Source organism: Dermacentor silvarum, chromosome 8 (assembly GCF_013339745.2).
Source record: "Dermacentor silvarum isolate Dsil-2018 chromosome 8, BIME_Dsil_1.4, whole genome shotgun sequence".
NCBI lineage: Eukaryota > Metazoa > Arthropoda > Arachnida > Ixodida > Ixodidae > Dermacentor > Dermacentor silvarum.
The window spans coordinates 107,473,292-107,496,579 of record NC_051161.1 but is presented as its reverse complement, the minus strand read 5'-3'; the positions used below and the strand labels follow the sequence as shown (position 1 = coordinate 107,496,579).

At 42.6% G+C, this 23,288-nt stretch overlaps 1 protein-coding gene across 1 annotated transcript in view; it reads right to left on the bottom strand.

The window, feature by feature from the left end:
- LOC125939733 (probable thiopurine S-methyltransferase) overlaps nucleotides 1–23,288 on the bottom strand; it is a 70,870-nt gene that overhangs the window by 16,016 nt on the left and 31,566 nt on the right. Inside the window, exons 4-6 of the mRNA XM_049672942.1 lie at nucleotides 18,093–18,145; nucleotides 12,053–12,127; nucleotides 4,388–4,479 (exon numbers count right to left, since the gene is read on the bottom strand). Coding sequence (XP_049528899.1) covers nucleotides 4,388–4,479; nucleotides 12,053–12,127; nucleotides 18,093–18,145 — 220 coding nt within the window. The remainder of the gene's footprint in view (nucleotides 1–4,387; nucleotides 4,480–12,052; nucleotides 12,128–18,092; nucleotides 18,146–23,288) is intronic.

The following is a 23,288-nucleotide window of genomic DNA, read 5'->3' as shown; positions in this document are numbered from 1 at the left end:
TTATGACGGGCTTGTGAAGTCTACCATTAGAGCACGCTAGAATCATAACGTGAGAAAAGCAATTCGCATCTTTGCTGCAGAAAGGCTGAGAATCCTTTCATTCACGGAAATTCTACAAACTGCTACTTTGCTGCAGTCTAGAAAAGAATGAAGCTCATGAGTGACATTTTTTTTATTTTTTGCACAAAAGGTTGGGAATGTTTTCTTCCTGGTAAATTAAAGGTAGCTTCCAAACATGCATTCGCCCAAAAGCTTGGTCGTTTAAAATCTGACACAAAGAACTTGCCCATATCCGGCAAATATATTTTAAGCGTTTATTCAAACGTTAAGGTGATTAATCACGGGGTGCCGCAGGGCTGAACACTTGGGCCTTTATTGTTTTGTATCTACATTAATGATTTACCTGATTGCATGAATCCTTCTAAAGTTGTCCTTTACGCGTGTGATACCATGCACCATTTCCATGCCACATAAATCGCTAACAACGTTAATAACTTAGCTGAACAACGAATTGACCAAAGTTGTGCAATGGTGTAGTTTAAACCACCTAGCTCAAACCCACTTAAAACTCAGTTCATGATTTTTAAAACATCTCAAAAAGTTCTCCCTTATCTTCCACCGGTATCCATACACTATAATTTAATCCCAGCGGTTGAATATGTATCTTTCCTTGGAATAAAATTAGATCCCCACTTGAAGTTCAATAATCATGTTGCTTATGTTAAACAATAAAACTGCTTTTGGCATAATAGCTCTCATTATATCTTGTCCATTTTTTCTGTTAACGCCTCATTCTCTTATAATTTGCCTTCATACATAGTCACATGACATATGGCATTATTCGTGGGCAAATACATATAACTGTCTCGTTTCGTCCATACAGCACATTCAAAATTAGGCCATTCGCGAGATTGCCAAGATGTCTTTTTACTCTAATGCTTCTCCGCTCGTTCAGGCTAACTCCATTCTTCCTGCATCTCGTTTGTTCAAACTTCATTTACTTATTATTCTATTTAGAGCACTTAAAAACAGCTCGCATTTCAATTATTATAGTCTAGGCTGCTAACAAATACCAATAGCACTAGGTTTGCCCTTAATCACAACTTTCTATTACCTAAATGTAACACGAACTATAGCAAAACATCCTTCTTCTCGGCGATTAAATTTTGGAATAACTTACCTATAACTTAAATCATCTTCACCCTTGCATGCATTCAAGTATGAACTTAAAAATTTCATTTTGTATAATTAGTTGTCTTGTTTAATTTACCTTGCATACAAAGTGTGTACTTCATTTGTTAAATAGGTTTGTCTAATTTAGCTTGATAATGTGCGTAATTTTCTTATTTACATTTATGACTCCATTTAGAAAATCGAATGAATTCCCTTCCACTACTACGTCCACTATTTATTTACTTGTAGATTGCATAAATTTTATACTGCTCTATCAATCATTCATTTTGTACCAATCTTCTTGTTAACCAAGGGTCCCGCTGATGTCATTTGACTTTGGGACCCTCGCCTGTATACTACTAACAACCAACAATGAATCTTGTATCAATAATAAACTGAAACTGAATATTCAAGAATAGTAATATACCGGGTGTCCAAACTTTTAGTCCTACCGAATTTTTTAAAATCACATGTGGCAGGTAGCATAAATCTTATCGTAGAGCTGGGTTATTCGAAGAGGCAGACATTAGTAGTATGAGAAATCGAAACACATATTCAACTAATCAACAAAAATTGACTAATGAACTTCTCAGTTAATGAGTTTGCGACACATATTGCAATTTACAAATTGTAGCCGGTGAGTTTGCAAGACGCATCCACTTGAAAGCAATTTCCAGGATGAGACCAGTTTCCAGATATTATTTCCCAAAGTGTGGGACGAGATACATGGGCGTTTCAGTTACTTTTGCGCTTCAATGTATAAAACAGTATCTTGGTAAAAAAAGTATGTGGAACAACAGTGCATTTTTACGGCGAGTTTGATGGTGCATATCTCCAAGCTGGTGTCATTTTGGAATTTCAATACAAGTGGAGACGCCTGACAAGCTCACCGGCTACAATTCGTAAATTGCAATATGTGTCGGAAAGCTATTGAATAAGAAAGTAATTAGTGAATTTTTATTCATTAGTTGAATTTGTGTTTCGATTTCTCGTGCTACTAATGTACGCCTCATCGAATAAACCAGCTCAATGGTAAGAATTCCGTAAAACATGAAAATGAACACCGTGTAGATTACAATCCTATAAACCAGTGAATAATTATTTACAAAATTCTACAGTTTGCATTTCGGCCACACTTTCTGACAGCCGTCACCTCAACTTTTGAAATGGCTGTTAGGTTGTCATGTGACAAAGGGATAAAACATCGTAGCCATCGCCATTTCATCTCAGCTACTAAATTATTTCGGTTACAAATTGACACTTCTCACTGAAGCAGCTAACTTCTTACTTTCACGCATGTTGTCTTCGCGAATTTTTAGGTTCATACTGTATTTCCCGATTTCTTTTACCAGAAATAATGAGCTACTCTAATATTTATCATCGTACTCAAGCAATTTTAAACACGAGGCGCAATACTGAGCAAAGTATTTTTTTATGGGTTCGAATTTATTAAGGCCTGCGATTCCCGTATATCGCAATGCGTAACTTGAAATGCGATAAGTTACGAATGCGGGAAACTTGAGCGTTGCTACACGAAGGGCGCGTGTAACAGGGTGTGCGTTTTGCGTGTTTTTTTTGCACTTAACGCTTTTTAAAGAGTACAAAACTTACTCACCTTACGGCATTGCCAAATGTCAGTACATTTACACACGCGGCACCGCGAAGCGTGGTTCTCCGTCCTGTTTCTGTGCGACGTAAAGTTGCGGACTAATTTAAGCTGCAGCTACATTTCCGTGTTCCCACAAGCTGAATGAATAAATTCGGTGCTATTAGTGGCCAAAGCCACGATTTGATTATGAGGCACGCCTTAGTGGGGGACTCGGGAATAATTTTGACCACCGGGGGATCTTTAACGTTCCCCCATTGCAACGGACACAGGCGTTTTTGCATTCCGCCTCCATTTAAATGCGGCTGCCGCCGCTGGGATTTGATCCCCCGCACAATGCCATAGCCGCAAGGTCCCTCAAGCTGATTGCAATTTGTAGTTTGCACAAATTGCGATTCGACGCATAGTCACTACAGCAGCCGGGGCGAGATAGCCTTATTCGCGTGGCTTGGCAAAGATTTTTTTATGTGAAAGCATCAAAATGGCCAATTGAGTGTAAAAACGGGCATCTGTCACCTGGAGAAGAGAGACGGCACCTAAATTCTTATGTGCTCGGACGCCATGTAACGTGGACGCCTTGACGTAGCATAGCGGGCGAAAGGGAACCCTTGGTGCCCCGTTGCCGCACCAGGTGTTGCGTAAGGGGAGATGTCATCGCTGCGACGCCACGTCACTCTCGTTTTGCCTTTGGACAGCCTGTGTTATGCGCTCGTCCCTTCTCCGCACAAGCACTCACCTGGGTTCTACCTTGGTTCTAAACTCTCACCTGGGTTCTAAGAAATTAGATTATAAAAAAGCGGAATAAATTCGAAAGGAAAGACGTTGGTGGTTGTCAGTTTCTAGCCTACGACAGCACGCACAGAATTCGGGTGTCTTACCCAATGGGCTGAAGAAGCGCCTCCTTGATATTGGGCCTGTGCACTCTGCTTCATGACATCATGCTCTTTGGAACGAAATTTTCATTGCCAAGCCCAGCGTGACGAACGCCATGACGTCACGACCACCGCTGCTTGCTCGGGAGCGTCCCCATTGATTATGTGGCAGTCGGGCAAGGCAGCATGACATTACGGAGCGAAGTGCACCGGCCTTGTGCTATCTAGGAGGCGTTGGCCAAGCGTCTCAACGTGCTCACTTGCCCGCGAGGAGTTCAGAACGCGAATGAGCGCTCCACGGCATTGTATTAGACAATAATACTTCCGTATTGAGAACTGATAAGAAATGCTTAGGTGTTCTCGGATTTCTTTCGCGCCACCTTACTACTTCGCATGTGTATTGCACCTTGAGCCACGCTTCACTGTGCTGCGCGCGTAATCAGGCAATTAAACGAATAATTTGACGCCAGTTGTTTCGGTCTGAATTGTCATTAGCAAAAGTAGAACGAAAAGCTAAACTAATATGACAATTCTCTTCAGAATTTTGCTAAAAAGTAAATAATGTACTTTGTTTATTTAATTAATAGTTTGCTTTGTTTTTTATGCAAGACATGTCCACTTGGATGCATAGTTATTCTACAATACCGTGATTTGAGTAAACATTGAATGCCTGTTTTTTTAAGTTTTCAATGGCAAAGAAAGGAAAACAGTGTATATCAAGAAATGGCAGACTCACCCGTGTCAACAAAAGTGGGGACATCATAAACAACCGTCCACATGCCGTACGAGAAGTTTGGGGCCAGCAGGCTCTTGATTACTGCAGCATATCTGTAAGGAAATTTAAGTTAGGAAACTATAAACTTAACCCTCCACTCTGGGCAACCAACGCAATGAAGATGTAGAAACAGACAGTGATATTGCTTTCCTTTCCAATATCACCAAAAGTGCCAGTTGGGTGTCCAAAAACTTTCCGCAGAGACGCTTAAGATTGCTTAGGTGTGGGAAGGTGAAAGTATTAAAGTATTTGTAGGCATCGGAACGTCACGAACGCGCCCCTTTTATGCACTCGTGATGTGGCGTCACCTCTTCCCCATTGGGTGCGCCGTCGCGTACCCGATGACGCCTACACTAGGCCACAGATTTAGTGAGCCACATGGCTGCGACATGACGTGTGCAATGACGCACGCACAAGTCACACCTTTAGTGATTCAGAGCCGTAGAACCACCATGGCGTCGGGGATGAATGCTCGTCGGCGCTCCCCTGAGCTCCGGGTTCGATTCCCAACCAGACATTATGCACCAGAGTTTCTTTTGAAAGCCATTAATTCACTTTGTTTACGGTAACCTTCTTGAGAAGTTTGACGTCAACCCGTGCAATTCTGACGTGTTTTTACTCTTTGCGCCGTCGGCCAAAAATGGCCGACGGCGCAGACTGCAGCCAACAGCGAGCAATAATGGCAATGGTAGGACGACAACAGGCTGCGTGATCACGACATTATTTTCGGTAAGAGCCATGTGTGCGGTCAGCGCTATTCGGCATGACAACAGCCAGCAGCAACGACAAAGTCGAAGAAAAAGGTACAGAAAGCTTCACTTTAAAAATGAAGAGTCACCTAGCTTCTACATTTTACAGACACAAAGATTGCCTACTATGCAACCCTGTTTCGTACATTTCATTTTATAATATCATATTTGTCCGACCCTACAGGGGTTAGGATCAGCTTTAAAATATACAAATTCCGAACTATGGAACCTATAGCAACTCCGTTGCAAGTGACATTACCTCTTGAGCCTGGCCCACTCCCTTAACCGCACTTAGAACTATCAGCGCATATAAGCATACGTTTCATAAAGATTATGCCCCGTTTTTCCTAGCAAAATGAAGTAGACACAAATTGACCACTTTAGAAAAGAGTCTACAGGATGTTTCGCTACATGCGGCACTGACTATTCCAAAAACATTTCAAGGTGCTGAACTAGAATGATTTATTCGGTAAGAGGTTTACCATAGGCGCCTACATTTAAAACAATTTGTGGTCACATTTAGAGGAATAAATAATTAAATTACGCTATTTACCTTTTTAAACAAAAAGCGCTGGCGATTGATCCTAATTCGGATAGAGGGCTTCAGATCTTGAATTAGGATCAATCGCGTCACTTTTTTTCGTAACATCATTTATAAATTTTTCATGCTGTAAGATAATTAGTGTAGTTATCACTGCAGGATCGCCCCCTGCCTATCATTCAGGCAAGCCTGGTAGAATGGCAAAAAGGAATATGCGATAACCCTGTCACACTGTTTTTTATGCTCCTTAAAGGGGCACGAAACACTTTTCCAACGAATCGTAGAATGTCCTGACTTTTTATTAAAGGAGGTCGTCGCACAAATCAAACGCTGAATTTTTTTTCGAGTCCTTCTAACTATACGGGGAGTTAGCGCACCGAAGTCCGGCTTTGTCTCCTTTTTCGTCTCTGCTAGCGCGCCGGAAACCAGACAGTGGATAAGCCACGACGGCAAAGTGGAGGCGCAAAGTTGAGTGTAGCCGCGGCACCCCGTGGCCACCACGGCAGACTACGCTACGCAGCAGGCAGCTGTCATCTCGGAGACCACTGCACAGCTAACGCAAGCTATGCGCTGTGCAAAGATGAAATTACTTATCTTGCCTTTTTGAGATTGCAGACGTTTATATTTTTAGAGCAAAGCTGTCTATGCTAGGCCATGGCGTCCGCGAGGAAAAACTATCATCATCAGCGAAGGCTCGTGCGTCGCCGTCTTCTTTCACAGCTGGCTAGTTGAACATCCTATATGAATAAGTACATGCTATGCAACCTTTCTTTATCTTCTCATTCGACAATATCATGCACCAAAAATTATTACATTATACAAACAATGACCTTGCATCCTCTGACATTACACCAAAAAATATTGTATGGCAAGGTTAGGGAATTTTTTCGTATTTTTGATATCTAAGATCAAATACATGAAGAAATAGTATTGTTTTTAATTTCCGAATGTTTCATTAAGTGTTTGTTGCAATATAATATAGTCAGTTATTTCGGCTATATTACTTGGGAGATGATCCCATTCCGAAATGGCTAAGTGCAGACCTGAAAACTGCAATAGTTTTGAACGTGCAAATGGTTGTTCGACCTTAAATTCGTGATCAATTTGCGGGAATTTATTTCTGGCTGGTAAGATGTGTGCCTGAGAATATATTTGGGTGATGAAAAAGCTGATGGAAGATAGTTAACCGAGATATCTTTCTTCTGGTCAGGAACTTGGGATGAGTCCTAGGTCAGGTTTTACTTTGGTGATGTTTGAACGTTGTGAATAAATCGCACTGCCTTGTTTTGAAAAGATTCTAATTGGTAATAAGATGCGTTTGGAGCGGATTCCATGTAAATGAGGCGTACTCAAGTTTTGAGCAAAGTATGATAGTATATGCAATAATAAATTTTATATTACCTTGACGAAGCGTACGACGAATGAAGCAAAGAGATTTACATGCAGCGGAAACAATACAACCCGCATGAATATGCCTAGACAAAGTCAGAGAAAGACGAACACCTAGATATTGAAATGATTCTGCAGTTTCTGCTCTTCACTGCAAGTACTAAATCTCATCAGTTTAGTTTTTGAGGTATTTATGCTCATTTGCCAGTCTGAACACCATCTTTAATTCCTATTCAAGTCATCCACACGAGATCCACACCGAGACAGTCCAAAATCCCAGACGCCAGGATACCTTTTTCGGCGCCTTGACCACACAAGGTCTCGCCAATTCTGTATACCGCCGCGACGACGCCTAGGGCGAACTAGTGAGGCTAACGTCCCTTGACGGACCAAGCTGCTCCCTCTCAACCACAAAATTACCCGATGCCTTGATGCTACGCTACTCAAGTCATGCTTTCAACTCGTATTGTGACCTGCACACTGACCGGCTCTTCAGGGGCCCAAAAGGCACGCCCACCACGACTCCTACGAACGCTCACTCGCCTCTCGCTCCCCCAACCCCCTCTGACGGTGTTTTTTTTATATATAATTTTTTCTGCCACTTTCTCGCTCTCCCGCTCTTGTCCCCTCGTCTTAGAAACCGCGCCTAGCCAGTCAAGCGCCGGCGCTCATTTTCTTTTCAGTTTCTCCCTTTACAGACAGCCACAGCGGACATCGACGTGACGTCACTCCACTAACCCTTTAAAACTAACCCGCCGAGAATGACGAGGCCGCCTTTGACGAAGATAGGTCCTCCTATCGAAACGTTGGCCAGCCTTTCTGAGGCACCTTATCCCTGTTTATAATCCTTATTCAAGTCATCTTGTAATTTAACACAGTCAGCCTTACATTTTAAAGGCCAGAAATGCGGTTATATGCCGGCAGTCGCCGGCATATAACCGCATTTCCGAGTCTATACCCTGAAGAATATCATTTATAAAAATTTAAATAGAGTGGGTCCAAAAACGGAACCTTGAGGCACACCGGAATGAACAGGTTGAAATGACGAACGGACATTATTACAACCTTTGTCCGACGGCTTGTCTTAGGTTACTTAAATATTCTTTAACCCACTTGATTACTTTTTCGTGACAATTGATCAGCTTCATATTCAGCAGGCGGTTATGAGCCACACGGTCAAAGAATCTATAAATATGGTGTCAATTTGTGTAAGTTCGTGAAGGCTGAGATGAATGTCTGTAGTTAGTTCAAGAAGCTAGGGTTCACATGAGCGGCCTCGCTGAAACCATCATCATCATCATCAGCCTGTATTTTATGTCCACTGCAGGACGAAGGCCTCTCCCTGCGATCTCCAATTACCTCTGTCTTGCGCTAGCGTATTCCAACTTGCGCCTGCAAATTTCCTAACCTCATCATCCCACCTGACTTTCTGCCGTCCTCGACTGCGCTTCCCTTCTCTTGGTATCCATTCTGTAACCCTAATGGTCCACCGGTTATCCATCCTACGCATTACATGGCCTGCCCAGCTCCATTCCTTCCGCTTAATGTCAACTAGAATATCGGCTATCCCCGTTTGTTCTCTGATCCACACCGCTCTCTTCCTGTCTCTTAACGTTAGTCCTAAGATTTTTCGTTCCATCGCTCTTTGTGCGGTCCTTAACTTGTTCTCGAGCTTCTTTGTTAACCTACAAGTTTCTGCCCCATATGTTAGCATCCGGAATGATTGTACACTTTTCTTTTCAACGACAGTGGTAAGCTCCCATGTCAGGATTTGGCAATTCCTGCCGTATGCACTCCAACCAAATTTTATTCTTCTGTAAATTTCTTTCTCGTGATCAGGGTCCCCTGTGAGTAATTGACCTAGATAAGCGTACTCCTTTACAGAATCTAGAGGCTGACTGGCGATCCAGAATTCTTGTTCCCTTGCCAGGCTATTGAACATTATCTTTGTCTTCTGCATATTCATCTTCAACCCAATTCTTACACTTTATCGATTAAGGTCCTCAATCATTTGTTGTAATTCCTCTCCATTGTTGCTGAATAGGACAATGTCATCTGCAAACCGAAGGTTGCTGAGATATTAGCCGTTGATCCTCACTCCTGAGCCTTCCCGGTCTAAGGGCTTGAATACTTCTTCTAAGCATGCAGTGAATAGCATTGGAGGGATTGTGTCTCCTTGCCTGACCCCTTTCTTGATAGATAACTTTCTAATTTTCTTGTTCAGAACCAAGGTAGCTGTGGAATCCTTATAGATGTTTGCTAATATATTCACGGATGCCTCCTGTACTCCTTGATTACGCAATGCATCTATGACTGCTGGTATGTCTACTGAATCAAATGCCTTTTCATAATCTACGAAAGCCATATACAGAGGTTGATTGTACTCCGTAGATTTCTCTATTACCTGATTGATGACATGGATATGATTCATCGTAGAATATCGCTTCCTAAAGCGAGCCTGTTCTCTTGGTTGGCTGAAGTCAAGTGTTGCCCTGATTCTATTGGAAATTATCTTGGTGAATATTTTATACAATACTGAAAGCAAGCTAATGGGTCTAAATTATTCAATTCTTTAACGTCTCCCTCTTTATGGATTAGTATAATGTTGGCGTTCTTCCAGCTCTCTGGTACACTTGAAGTTGTGAGGCATTGCGTATAAAGGGCCGCAAGCTTTTCAAGCATGATATCTTCTCCATCTTTGATTAAATCTACTGTTATTCCATCTTCTCCAGCAGCTTTTCCCCTGGTCATGTCTTTCAAGGCCCTTCTAACTTCATCGCTAGTTATAGAAGGAGCCTCTGAATCCGGTTCATCACTATTTCGAATGAAAGTAGCTTGGCTGTCTTAGGCACTGTACAGGTCAGTGTAGAATTATTCCGCTGCTTTTATTTTGTCATCGAAATTGCTGATGATATTACCATGCTTATCTTTCAGTGCATACATCTTGCCTTGTCCTATGCCAACTTTTCTTCTCACTGATTTTATGCTGCGTCCATATTTTACGGCTTCCGCAATCTTTCCCACGTTATAATTTCGAATATCCCTTACTTTCTTCTAGTTGATCAGTTTTGACAGTTCAGCGAATTCTATCTGATCTCTTGAGTTGGACATTTTCATGTTTTGTCGTTTCTTTATTAGGTCCTTTGTTTCTTGGGAGAGCTTACCTACTGGTTGCCTCGGTGCCTTACCTCCTGCTTCAATTGCTGCTTCTGAGATCAACGTAGTTATGGTTTGATTCATGACCTCTATGTTGTCTTTAGCTTCTTTTTCTAAAGCTGCATATTTGTTTGCGAGTACCAGCCTGAATTGGTTGGCTTTTACCCTTACTGCCTCTAGGTTGGCCTGTTTCCTCTTGACTAATTTCACTCTTTCTTTCTTCAAATTGAGAGAAATCCTAGACCTCGCTAACCTATGGTCACTGCATTTTACCTTACCTAACACTTCTACATCCTGCACTATGCTTGGATCGGCAGAGAGTATGAAATCTATTTCAGTCCTTGTTTCTCCACTAGGGCTTTTCCAGGTCCCCTTCCTGTTGTTGCGCTTCCTGAAGAAGGTATTCATTATTCGGAGCCTATTCCTTTCCGCGAATTCTACTAACATCTCTCATCTTGCATTCCTAGAATCGATGCCATAGTTGCCAATTGCTTGCTCACCAACCTGCTTTTTCCCCACTTTTGCATTGAAGTCGCCCATGACTACAGTATACGGAGTTTGCACCTTTCTCATTGCTAATTTATCATCTTCATAACACTGTTCTATTTCTTCATCATCGTGACTAGAGGTTGGGGCGTAGGCTTGTACTACCTTCATTTTGTACCTCGTATTCAGCTTTATTACGACAGCTTTATTACGCTAAAACCATGCGGGCTAGCAAATAGAATGTGATTGCTAGCCATGTACTGTATGATTTGAGAAGATAAGACGTGTTCAAGTAGTTTGCATACAACCGACGTTAGGGATATACGTGTATAGTTGGTTAGCTTGTTTTTGTCGCCGGTTTTATATATTGGTAACACATGTGCCAATTTCCAGCCGTCTGGAATTTTGGCGGTGCCGAGAGATTGTTGAAACAATAGTGTCAGTATAAGAGCAAAATTGTGTTTTGTAATTTTTAGCAGCTTAGTACAAATACCGTCACTTGTCACACTAATACAATCCATAAATTTAGATCTATCAGAAAACTTTGTTGATATATCTAGGGGCTTTTCGTCATTAAATACACTTCAAGATAAATTAAACCAATCAGCAACATCTATGACATCAATTGCAGCACCAGACTCAGTGTCAAAACAGCTAACTCTTTTGTAGGTGTGGGAGAAATGACCGTCCAAATTGTTTTTTGGATCTGTTTTTCAATATTGCGAAATATTGTGGTTGAAAAAGGTATATTTGACAGCCACAATATGTAATGCATATTTTTTGAAAACTAAAAATATTCTGATTTAGCTTCAATAGATGTTGTGCGTGTTGCTTTTTGAAATAAATGTTTCTTTTTACTCAAATATCGCCTAATCTCTCGGGTAAACCATGGCGTGTCTGTTGTTTCATAGATCCATTTTTGGAATGCATCTCTCCTGCAGTCTTAACAACTCGTCACGAAAACGGATCCAGTTATCTTGCAACGAAGAGTTTTCATACGTCTGCATGAATGACAGGTAAAATTCAAAAAGCTCATAGTTGAAGCCTTCGGGATATACTTCTACTTCAGTAAACACTCGCATGCTGTGTGCTCAACAGGAAACGATAGCTACAACATGATGACAATTATTTAATTTTCAACAATGCATATTTAATAGGTATGTTGTGTTTCAAATTACCAGTTCATGTATTCATCACCTGCTCGCAAACGAATAGTACATGAAGATGTTGCAAAACAGTTCAATTTTCCCCAGAGAGACATCGTACATGGCTGCTGGGAGAACGATAAAAATAAATTTTCGTTACCTGGCACGGTTCTCCACTCTCATGGCTGTAAATCCAGATCTATCCCAAACAATGTCCATCGCTCCAGCGCACTCCCTGTGGCACAAAGTTAAATGCAGGAGGCTGAACAAAAGGCGAAAGTTTGACATCCTGCTTTTCTAAACGAATGTTCATAGCAGTGTTACCGCTTGCTTGAGTAATTGAATTTACCTAGGCACAATTTACTGTTAAATAAATGAGTTATATTATTTCACAAGTGACCGTATTACCCTAGGTGGTAATTCTAAAACTTTTTATAGAGAAGCTGTTAGCCTCTCGGTTGTCATTTTTCCTGTCGGCGTGTGTTAGCACACCTGTGGGCCGATGCCGGCGGCTATGCACGGCAGCAGCTGTGGCTCGTACCACCGTGAAGAAGTACTCAGCAAAGTGAAGGGAAAAGTGCATACATTTTTTGGAATCACGCATACAACATACACAACATCATTCGTTTCAGTAAAGACCAAGCACAAAACAAGCATCGGAACCACGTAATTGATCATGAGCCGCTCCTGATAACCATGCGAAGCACGTAGTTTTCCCCGCATACGTTTCTCGCAGACAATAATCCGATTGCGTCCTTGTGCATCCTACCATTGTAATTGTCATAATTTTTAGTGTTGTCGTGATTTGTCGCATTGCTACTCGTCGCATTGTTCCTACTCATACTCATGTATTGATTACTTCAGGATTTTTCATTTTGTAAATAATTTAATTGTACTTTTGAATGTATATGTACGCCCTCCTTGCTGTGATCTCTCGTGAAATCGGCGGTATCGCTAAATAAAAATAAAAATATTACTGTTGTGCAAGCTGCCGCGGTGACGGGAGCCTGCGACGCGGGAAGTGCCGTGCCTAGCCTCTCGCATATAAAATAACCACCCTAACAACTGATTCATTGTTTTAGCACCACTGCGTGTACGCAACGCATAGTTACGACTCCGGATGCGCAGCGTGATTACTGCGAGCGGCTAAGGGCAAAAGGAAACGGCAATACGACAAGCGGCCGCGTACTGCAAAAATTACCATTACTGCCATTACTCTAAATTACCAATAAAACCATTAGTCTAAAGCAATAAAACATTGCTTATCCCTCTCAGCAATTGTAGGAGTGGTTTTAAACAGGTTCACTGAACATTCACTATCGCATGCCGCGATGGCGAGTCAAAATTTTAGTTTTATTTTTCTGGATGTTTGCAGCGGCATAAAATTACATTTTTCTATCTAGATAGGGGTATTCTCTATTTTCAGCGTCATTCATTTGTCTTGATTCACTGGCATAAAAAGGGTGACCTTCTATACGCTTCACGATCCTTTTTTATAATATTGGCTATTAAATATGTTGATCAGTCTTTCAGTAGAATGAAGCGGGTTGGTGCTGGTCTGCATAGTTTGGTAAACAACTGATGAGGTTGCTCAGCAATTGTATTGACGGTCACGAAGCGCTTTGTGAATTAAGCGTTCGCAACTAGAACGATAGAGCAGCGAGAGGTAGCACAGTCGATCGGCATCGAAACAAGGTTTATCTCTCTCGTCGTCGTTCTCTTTCTCATAGCCCCATCTCCACTCCTCCTTATTTTACAGTACAGTTATCTCCTCCGCGGAAAAGGAAGCCATCCCCGCGACCTAGGGGTAGGACAACACAGGCGGATCATAGTACGGCTTGAGACGATGGACATGCACAATGTCGCGTCCTCGAAGGCGATGATCCAAAGATAGCTCGAGCGGTTCCACGATATAGTTGACTGGAAACGTTTGGTTGATCACGCGGTATGGGCCGTGGTACTTCGACACGAGTTTCGGTGACAGTCCAGGGGTAGGGGCTGGAACTCAAAGCCGCACTAGCGAACCAGGAGCATAGGATGCAGGAACTATAGGAAGTTTCTCGAAGATGCTTCTGGCGTTGCTGGTCTTCTGACGTAAGTATACGCGATAGCGTGCGACACACTTCAGCATGTGCAGCAGCTTCAGACAAGGTAGTGGTTTCCGTGGTGTCAGGGCGGTACGGAAGGATAATATCCATTGTGGAAAAAGGTTCGCGTCTGTACAGGAGAAAGAAAGGCGAAAATCCCGTGGTAGTCTGCGTGGCAGTATTGTAAGCGTAGGTCAGAAAGGGTAGAACATGGTACCATTTGCTTTTGTCAGATGCAACGTACATTGCCAGCAGGTCACCAAGAGTGCGAATAAAGCGCCCGGTCATGCTATTAGTCTGTGGATGGTATGTAGTAGTGGTGCGATGAATGGTGTGGCATTCTTTGAGGAGAGCCTCGATGACGTCGGAGAGAAAGACACGGCCTCTGTCACTGAGTAATTCCTTGGGAGCTCCGTGGCGAAGGGTGATGTGGCGCAGGAGAAAGGAGGCGACGTCACGTGCAGAAGCGCTGGACAAAGGGGAAGTTTCCGCATAGCGCGTAAGATGGTCGATGTCCAGGATTACTCAGCGGTTGCCATCTGATGTGGTTTGCAGAGGTCCATAAATGTTGATACCTAGTCGATCAAAAGCACGTGCTGGGCAAGGCAAACGCTGCAATAGAGCGGTTGAACGACGAGGGGGATCTTTGCGGCGTTGGCAAACGAGACAGAAGCGGACATAATGACGGATGAATCGATACATCCCTCGCTTGGCGACATATTGCGCGATTGGTAGTGGTTGTCGATGGGGTGGACGAGAAACTCAGCATCGACACAAGCCATGCGTCTTTCTTCTGCTCCAAAAAATATCCGTGGCAACAAGGGAAGACTCGGACAAAGAGGCCACATCTTTGCCTGTATGTCAAATGATGCTTGCATGTCAAATGTAGAGATTTTTTTCTCGCCTATGTTTCAGAAAACCCATAGAGCGTATTTTCCAAGGCTAGGTTGTTTCTCAACTTATAAGTTTGTGCAGATAAGTGCCTTCGATCCAACATTTTTTACTTGTCGGGACCCCAGTCCGTGAAACATACAAATCAAAATTCGGCCCTACATTGGTCTTTAGTCAGCCCTACATTGGTCCCCGTGCAGTGCGAACTATCTTATGCAGGAGAATAATGTAAAGGCCGGAGTAGTTGCTCAGATATCTCAGGCAGTTCAGTTAAGAACTATGCAATGCTATAGTTGTCCGAAGCGCGAGCATTGCTGTATTTTAGTTCAATGAAACTGAAAACAAAGTAGTAATAGAGAACTGTCAGCTCTCAAATGCAACAAATTTTCAATGATCTGATAACGATTTTCTATAGGGTCGTCAACACATCTTTCCATCAACGGACTCTCCGCGACGCTGTTGCCGGTAATTAAAATGGGAAACGCAAAACATCACTCGGGAAAGTCTTGTATCAGGAGAAATCTAAGTACCCAGAAGCAAACATTAGTGACGTGTTTGTGGCAACTAAATGATGCGTATACATGTGGATGTTGCAAGAACACGGATTGAAGAAATTAAATAAGTTTGTTGATAAAAACACATTTCCCATAAAAAATAACTGTTTATTTATTACACTGTTAATGCGCGGAGTGCATAAGTACGTGAAGTTCCATCCATCCCTGCCCTGTTTACGTGCCTTCAATGACGCGGCTATTTTGGTGCAGTGTGCTTGCATAAATTTTGAGTCAGCATAACAGGATTACTGTTCTCCCAGTGAAATTAGTGTTTCCAAAAACATTTACCGTATTTGCCCCTACAGCGGGAAACTAGACATACATTATTAAGATGCAATCATTTTCTCAAATTTTTCTGATCAAGTTAGGAAAGACATTCAACAGGTCATGCGTGATTGATTTCCATCCGCCCAACATGACCTGCATGACCCAACAGTCGCTAGATATGACCACGTTGCATCCATTATGACTCCTAGTTGATTTCTACCTGCTCGACTGCCATGTTTGCGATGCTATTAGCGAGGAAGACTAACAGAAGAAAAAAATTGACAAAATGTCGAAGAATACTTTTATAGAAGAAATGCTCTACATCAATATGCACCGCATTATCCAAGCAGCAGCCCATTTTGAATGAAAATACAATCATTTATTGAGACTGGAGTTGGTTTTACTGGAAAGCTTTTAAAACCCTGACTATAAGAGAAGAAAATTTTGCACAAAAATAAAAGCACCGAATGTTGTTTAAATATTGCTGCTGTTGCGCAGCCGCTGCACTCTGATCATATAACTTAGCTTTCAAGTTTTTTCGAGCAAATTTGACCGACCAGAAGTGTGCTTTCTTATTCGTTGTAATGATTGTTTTATATTCCAGTTTTCCATAAGAGAAAACGTGCGTGAGCGACTTGCACGACTAAAATGGTCACTCTGAGCATCAATACAAGGGGTCTCGTTGTTGCCGTTAATATATGTCTTTCGCGAGTATCGATTGAAAATGGCGTTTTTGACGCGGGTGTTTAACCACACTTAGGCTTATATACCTTTCTCAGGCCTTTCAGCGCTTAAATACATGACCCTGTAGAAGAAGCTCCAAATCACCTGCGCTGCTTATACAGACATAGAGAGCAGCACTCATTGTGATGAAGTGCCCATAAACCTATATTTGCTTCTTCTACAGTTACTTTCCGTGACTTTCGAACGAAATTCTTGTAGACAAAAGCGCGTTTTTTCAAACACTGACTGTGCAATTGCTTCCGTACATCAGGAACACGAGTAAGAAGCGAACGTAAACACCAAGTGTTTGCATCGTCTGCGTGTAAGAAAAATAATGATGTTTTGCATCACTACACATAATACTGCAGCAATATTCTAAATGCACCAGCTTATGAGTAAATTAATGTATCGCAGCATTTCTTTTCAAAACAATTCTAAAAACGTAATAAAAACATTTATGACAATCTCGACCGATACTCGTACGACCGATAGTCGACCGATACTCGTACTCCTACGTTTTTTTTTCTTTCTGTTAGTCTCCCGCCCTAATAGCATCGCAAACATACCAGTCGAGAAGCTTGAAATCAAGTAGGAGTCATAATGAATGCAACGTGGTCATATCTAGCGACTGTTGGGTCATGCAGGTCATGTTGAGCGGATGGAAATCAATCACGCATGACCGGGTGAATGTTCTTCATAAGTTGATCAGAAAAATTTGAGAAAATGATTGCATCTTAATAATGTATGTCTAGCTTCCCGCTGTTGGGGCAAATACGGTAAATGTTTTTGGAAACACTAATTTCACGGGGAGAACTGTAATCCTGTTATGCTGACTCGAAATTTATGCAAGCACGCTGCACCAAAATAGCCGCGTCATTGAAGGCACGTAAACAGGGGAGAGATGGATGGATGGATGGATGGAATGGAGGGATCGACAGTATGTATAAATAAATAAATAAATAAATAAATAAATAAATAAATAAATAAATAAATAAATAAATAAATAAATAAATAAATAAATAAATCCCAACCGCAAAAATATGTCACCCCACAGCTGCCAACGCTATGAAATTTATTTTTCAACGTTATATAAAGTAAAACCTAGAAAAAATATCATTAACTTTCGGTTAAAGTAATACCAGTGACAATAGGCCTCGTGTCCTTTGAATAATCACTCTGAGGAAAAACTAAACGGGCTTCAACAGCGCCAATAATTTCTGCACGAAGAACATTGAATATCATCACAACCTTTTATATTCAACAACATTTCATTCGGCACTGAATAGAAAGAGAAAACAACGCACACGATTGACTACAGAGCATGGAACAACTTCTAATTAACTAAAATGTATTTACTCGTTATATTGCTTCAAAATATAAGTGACTTCGTTTACATTTATTCTTTCCCGACTGTCCGCACATTCAGGGTTGCTCTATTTGAACTAGTGTTTCTATGGCAATAAAATTCTATTGTACCTGCACTTTTTCTGCTAGGATAAATGGTGAAACGTAACTGCTTTGGTTTCTCGCTAAAACGTCGACAATATTTTTATCACTAAACGACGGCACCCACATCGTACGGGCGATATGTTTTGGTATTTCTTAACGAGCATAAACGAAGAATGCTCCCAGCGTATTGAAAGAACGAAATTATTGAAAAATTCAATTAGTTACTTACCTTTTAAAGTCCATAATGTCGCAGACAAATATTTGCAGCCGATGGTCTGTGGTCTACACAAGAAAAGAATACAAAAACTTAATGTTGCACCATGGCTCAGCATACTTATGCTTATCGCCATTCAGGTAACCCTGAAATAATCCCTCACACACAAGCACACCAATAACATAATTTCCACGGAACACCATACCTTTCACATTAGACCACGTGTTTTCTTGAACATTACCGCAAACTATTTCACAGTTTATTTTACAGCGAAGCTTTTAGCGTCTCGGTGGTCGTCATTTTAGGAGCGAAGCTCCTTATAGCGGCACCCGTTCCGTCCCCGTCGTCGTAGTAGTAGTGTGTAACCAGTCTGAGAAAAATGAGAAAAAAAATTCCGAAGTTGTGTCCGTAGCGCGGAATCGAACCAGGGACCCCTCGCTACCGAGCGCGCGGCGTTAGCCCACTACGCCACGAAGCGCACATAGACACACGCACCACGATGGCAATAAATACCCAACATTAACGAAAGGCCGCGTTTCTAGCGCGTTTCTAACGCGTTTGTGCTAGCGCGTTACGGCCCGTGTAAGAAGCTGGTGTAAGACGCTGTGGCCTCTCCGCCTTACCTTCAACGCGTTTCGAACGCGCTGCCCAAGGCGGTGGCAAGTCAAGTTCAAGTCGAGGAGCGTTTATGAATACGGGGGGTATACTCTCTCAGCAGTCATGTGATGGCGTCGGCAAACGCGGTGCACATTCCGGCATGTGTAAATGGCTGCGTAAGACGCTGTGGCCGCTCCCCCTTACTAGAGAGTACTGCACGTTTCTAACGCGTTTGTGCTAGCGTCCCCTTAAGCGGGAGATCCGATGATTCCCTCCGGAGCTTCGACCACTCATCATCATTCACCCCGTGAATATGCTGTGATTTTTTTCCTGTCGGCGTCCGTTCGCAAACCTGTGGGCCGATCCCGGCGGCTGTGCAGGGCAAGATCAGGGGTTCGTACTGGTGTAGGCTAAGTCATAGGCTACAAGCACTCAGCAAAGTGAAGCAAGAAGTGCATTCATTCGTCGCAATCACGCATACCACATACAGAACAGCATTCATTTCTATATATCGAAAGAACAAAACAAGCTTCCGAACCACATAATTGATGATAATTAAGGCGCTCCTGATAACAATGGGAAACATGTAGCGCTCCCCGGATACGTTTCCGGATAAAGATCAATGTTGCGCAAGGTGCAGCGGCGACGGCAGCTTGCGACGGGGGGGGGGGGGGGGGGGGGGCAGGGGGTTACGTCTCTAGACTTTTGTATATGAAAGGACCAGCCTAGCATCTGATTTATTGCTGGTTTAGCACCGCTATGGGTACTAAATGCATGGTTAGTGCTTGAATACGTGAATATGAGGAGCAGGAAAGGGCCGCATGAACGGCAATACCACGAGCGGCGGCATACTGCCAACATTACCATTACTCCCATTGCCCTAAAGTACCATTACTACAATTACTCTAAAAAAATAAAGCATTGTATATCGCTCTCAGCAGTTGCAGTCATTTTCTACAGCTTTGCTGCACATCAACTTTCGCAGGGCTGGCATGGAAAGTAGATTTGTTTTTTTTTCTTCAATTGAAAAGAGTAGTACCATAAACGTGTACTAGATGAGTACTCGCGTGTTATTCCTGAAACGACATGTTCAAGTGTAAGCTCGTAGCACACCGCACTTGAACTTTCGTTGGCAATTAGGTGCGTATTTCTTTCATTGGCACTGCTTTACTTTACCGAGTGTATTTTTCGTTTCAACTTTCCTCTGTGGCATTTGTAATAACTGTGCCATAGGTGATTCACAAAAGGCAAACTGCCTTATTGTGCCATTTTGGTTGTTCGTTGGCAATATTTTCGATGTTACAGTATTGAATGTCTTGTACGTTGTAACATTGCATCATTATTTGTCATCTTCTTGTCTGCTACTTTTCGCTCCTCTTGGCCTAAAGCCCAGTGAGCGAAATTAGCTAACGAAGAAGTAAGCCTGCAGGGAAGGGTACTGTCACCTCTCAGACAGTGCTATTGCCTAATTCAAATTGCCACTGTTTTGATGTTTCGAGCCCTAAAATTGCAACAGTGACAACTTTGTTATTTATTTCCTTGTGTTTTACTTAATGTCTTATGCTGCACACTATACTTGTCAAGAGGGTGAGAGACAGAGAGAGAGAGAGGACTATAGAGAGAGAGAGGACCTTGTGCGGTGACTATCGCCGCACAAGTAGTGTCACCGCTATGAAGACCAGATTACAACTGCAGACGTTGAGCGATCGTAGACGGTATCTTAGGCTGAAGTTCTTTCATAATATTTTCCATGGGCGCTCTGGCATAGACAAAACGAACTACATGCTCGCACCACATTACATTTCGAATCGCCGCGACCATGCTTTTAAAGTTCGGGAGACAACTTCCATAGGCAATTTGCTGAAGTATTCATTTTTTCGACGAACGGCATCTGAGTGGAACAGGCTTCCTGAAAACGTTGTAAGCATCGCATCTAATTCTCAGTTTTATAAGTGTGTTCAAGCTCTATAGCGCTGCTGTTACCTGATCTTGTAGTTGTTTTGTTTTCTGTACTGTACTGCTGTACTTGTTTTCTTTGATACGGGTATCATACCTAGATACTAGCGATCTATTGCCTTAGTTTAACTGCTTGTAAAGCCTTGTTTCGCGTGTGTCACACTGTGTTTAATGTTTGCATCCACAAATGTATAAATATGTGTATATCCCCCCGCTGTAATGCTCTTGGAGCGAATGCGGGTTTTTGTAATAAATAAAAAAAAGGTACGGAAGGTAACAAGATACGTTTCTGGTTTGCTATCATGAGTGGGTATTTGGGAACATGGGGTTAGAAAAAGCTAAAGAAGAGATAAAGATTAACACCTACTCAAGGCGTTCACTCTGTAAATTCGAGTACAAATAAATAATTCTTTCAGCCTCATTCGGCCGAATGTTGGGTCACGTCCGAGTTTATCTAATACGTCCAAACACTGTCGTGAAAAAATTTCATTCAAACTTTGCCACATAACTTATGCATTATCACACCGCGAAGTGCGAGGAAATTACGAACTGATGAAATACCCAGCGACGTTGGACAAAACGCGCTCAGAGTATGAAGAAGCATACTAGCTAACACAGGCGCTGTGTCGTTAACTTGCTTTCACACATACTGTGCTCGGTCTCTACAATGTGGAATGCATATTTATAGCTTCCCGAAACTTCGTACACTTGTGAATTGATGCTATATTCCGACCAAAACAAGACAGACAGTGGAGTGAACAGTCTCTCAGAGCATGAACATAAAACTACTATTTGCTTAGGCTACGAAAAACAACGAAAACAAAGCTATACTTCATATACTTCCTTTACTGGTGGCAGTGTGGGGAACGGGACTGACAACTTGCAGGTGACGGCCAGCGGCTGGACCGGTCTCTCTGAGCAGCAAGTTCAGAGTGCAGTGAGTGCTAGCGAGGAGTGAAGCGAACGGTGACATCCATGGTCCCGAAAACGGTCATTGCGAAACCTTGCTCGGCAATACTATCGGCTGCGGCAGTAGCGAGAAATGTGGCTAACGCGAGAGCAATGAAAGCATATCGGTCTATCGTCTATCGTGTTCCATTCAGAAGGATGATTCCTATACAGGGTGTTTCACGTAAATTGAGCAAAATTTTAAAAATATTCAAATGGCCGCGTGACTGGAGCGAGCCAAGGTAATGTTTTTTGCCGTCGCTTGGAGATAGTCAAAATATATTTTCATTCCGCCAAATAGGATAATTAGTGTTAAGGTATTATTCAACTTCACAATCATGATTAGATGAAAAGTGTCAATGAGAAAATTGTAGAGCAACACGAAAAACTCCCGATACGGTTTTCTGTTGCTCAATATGTGCTACATAAAAGTGTTCTTTTTTTTGAGAATGAGACAGAAGCCTACGAACACACGCAAAATTGACGCGTGACTGGCCGCTCGAAGCAGTTCGCGGGTATTAAGGGGCTTCTTTTCTCATTGGACAAATTCCCATTGGCGGCGACGCCACGTCACGAGCATGCCTGACCGGATGCGAGTGGGCACAAAGGAATACTTGATGTGACAGCGCGCCAGGTGCAGTGTGAGGGGAGAAAGCATCGCCTGCACGCCACGTAACCTTCATTCTCGGAAGCCGGCACGCGGTGCCCGAGCCAACACCACAGGCTGCTGCTGCTTGCTGGCTCGGGCAGCACATACCGCTATGGCACATTACTCGCAGCGCTAAATTCGAAGGGCCGCTGCGCGTTGTTCAATTACACAATAATATTTTCGCATTCACAACTCATAAGAACTGCGTAGGTGTTCTGGCATACTTTTTTTGCCATGTAATGCTCGAGCTAATTTTCCACCCTATGCTATTTTATGGTAATCTGAAAAAAAGTAATAGTAAAAGTAGCGGGGATTGGTCATTTATTTTTCATCGAAGGTTGAAGCAAGAGCCAAGGAAATATACTTTATCTTACCCAATCTGCAATTTCGGGTACTTCATTGCTGCCAAACATGCCACATGGCAGTATTTATTGACGCTGTCATACGAGCCAGCTTCATTTCTAAATTCGAAACTATGTCGTTGGGGTGAACGATTTGGCTCTGTACAAATTCGCAGCGTTAAGAATGTTTCGCGAGGAGCAGAAAAAAATTGGACAGCTTCCCTCGAAGGACTGAACATTGATATCGAAATTTAGTGCTTCGCTAAAACACTGCAAATCGTATTCGGAACATGCACAGGGGCGAGATGCTGGTCCGACATTCCACGCGAGGCAAAAATTCCTGCGCGGCCGACACAGCACATAGGTCCTCAAAGAACGCTGGCGTGATAGCAGCGCCACATTTAACGTAGCAGTCGCAGTACGCTGTCGAAGTGAGCTGTAATTTGCGCTAAGACTACTGCATGCACCGCGGTGTGGTATGCACACTGTTACTCAGCAGCAGCGCTAGTGTTTACACACACAAAGCCCATGCCAGATGTAGAAATCAGAACGCAGTCCTGGCTCCATTGTTAAGTCTACTGAGCGGAAAGCGATGACACACATACTGGTCGGCGTTGTTTTTGTAGCCGAGCGCAGTGCACATCTCTCGCATCTCTGAAAACCTTCTAAACCTCCGTACACGAACTGCGCATTGAGCGTCAATAGGATTAATCAACAGTG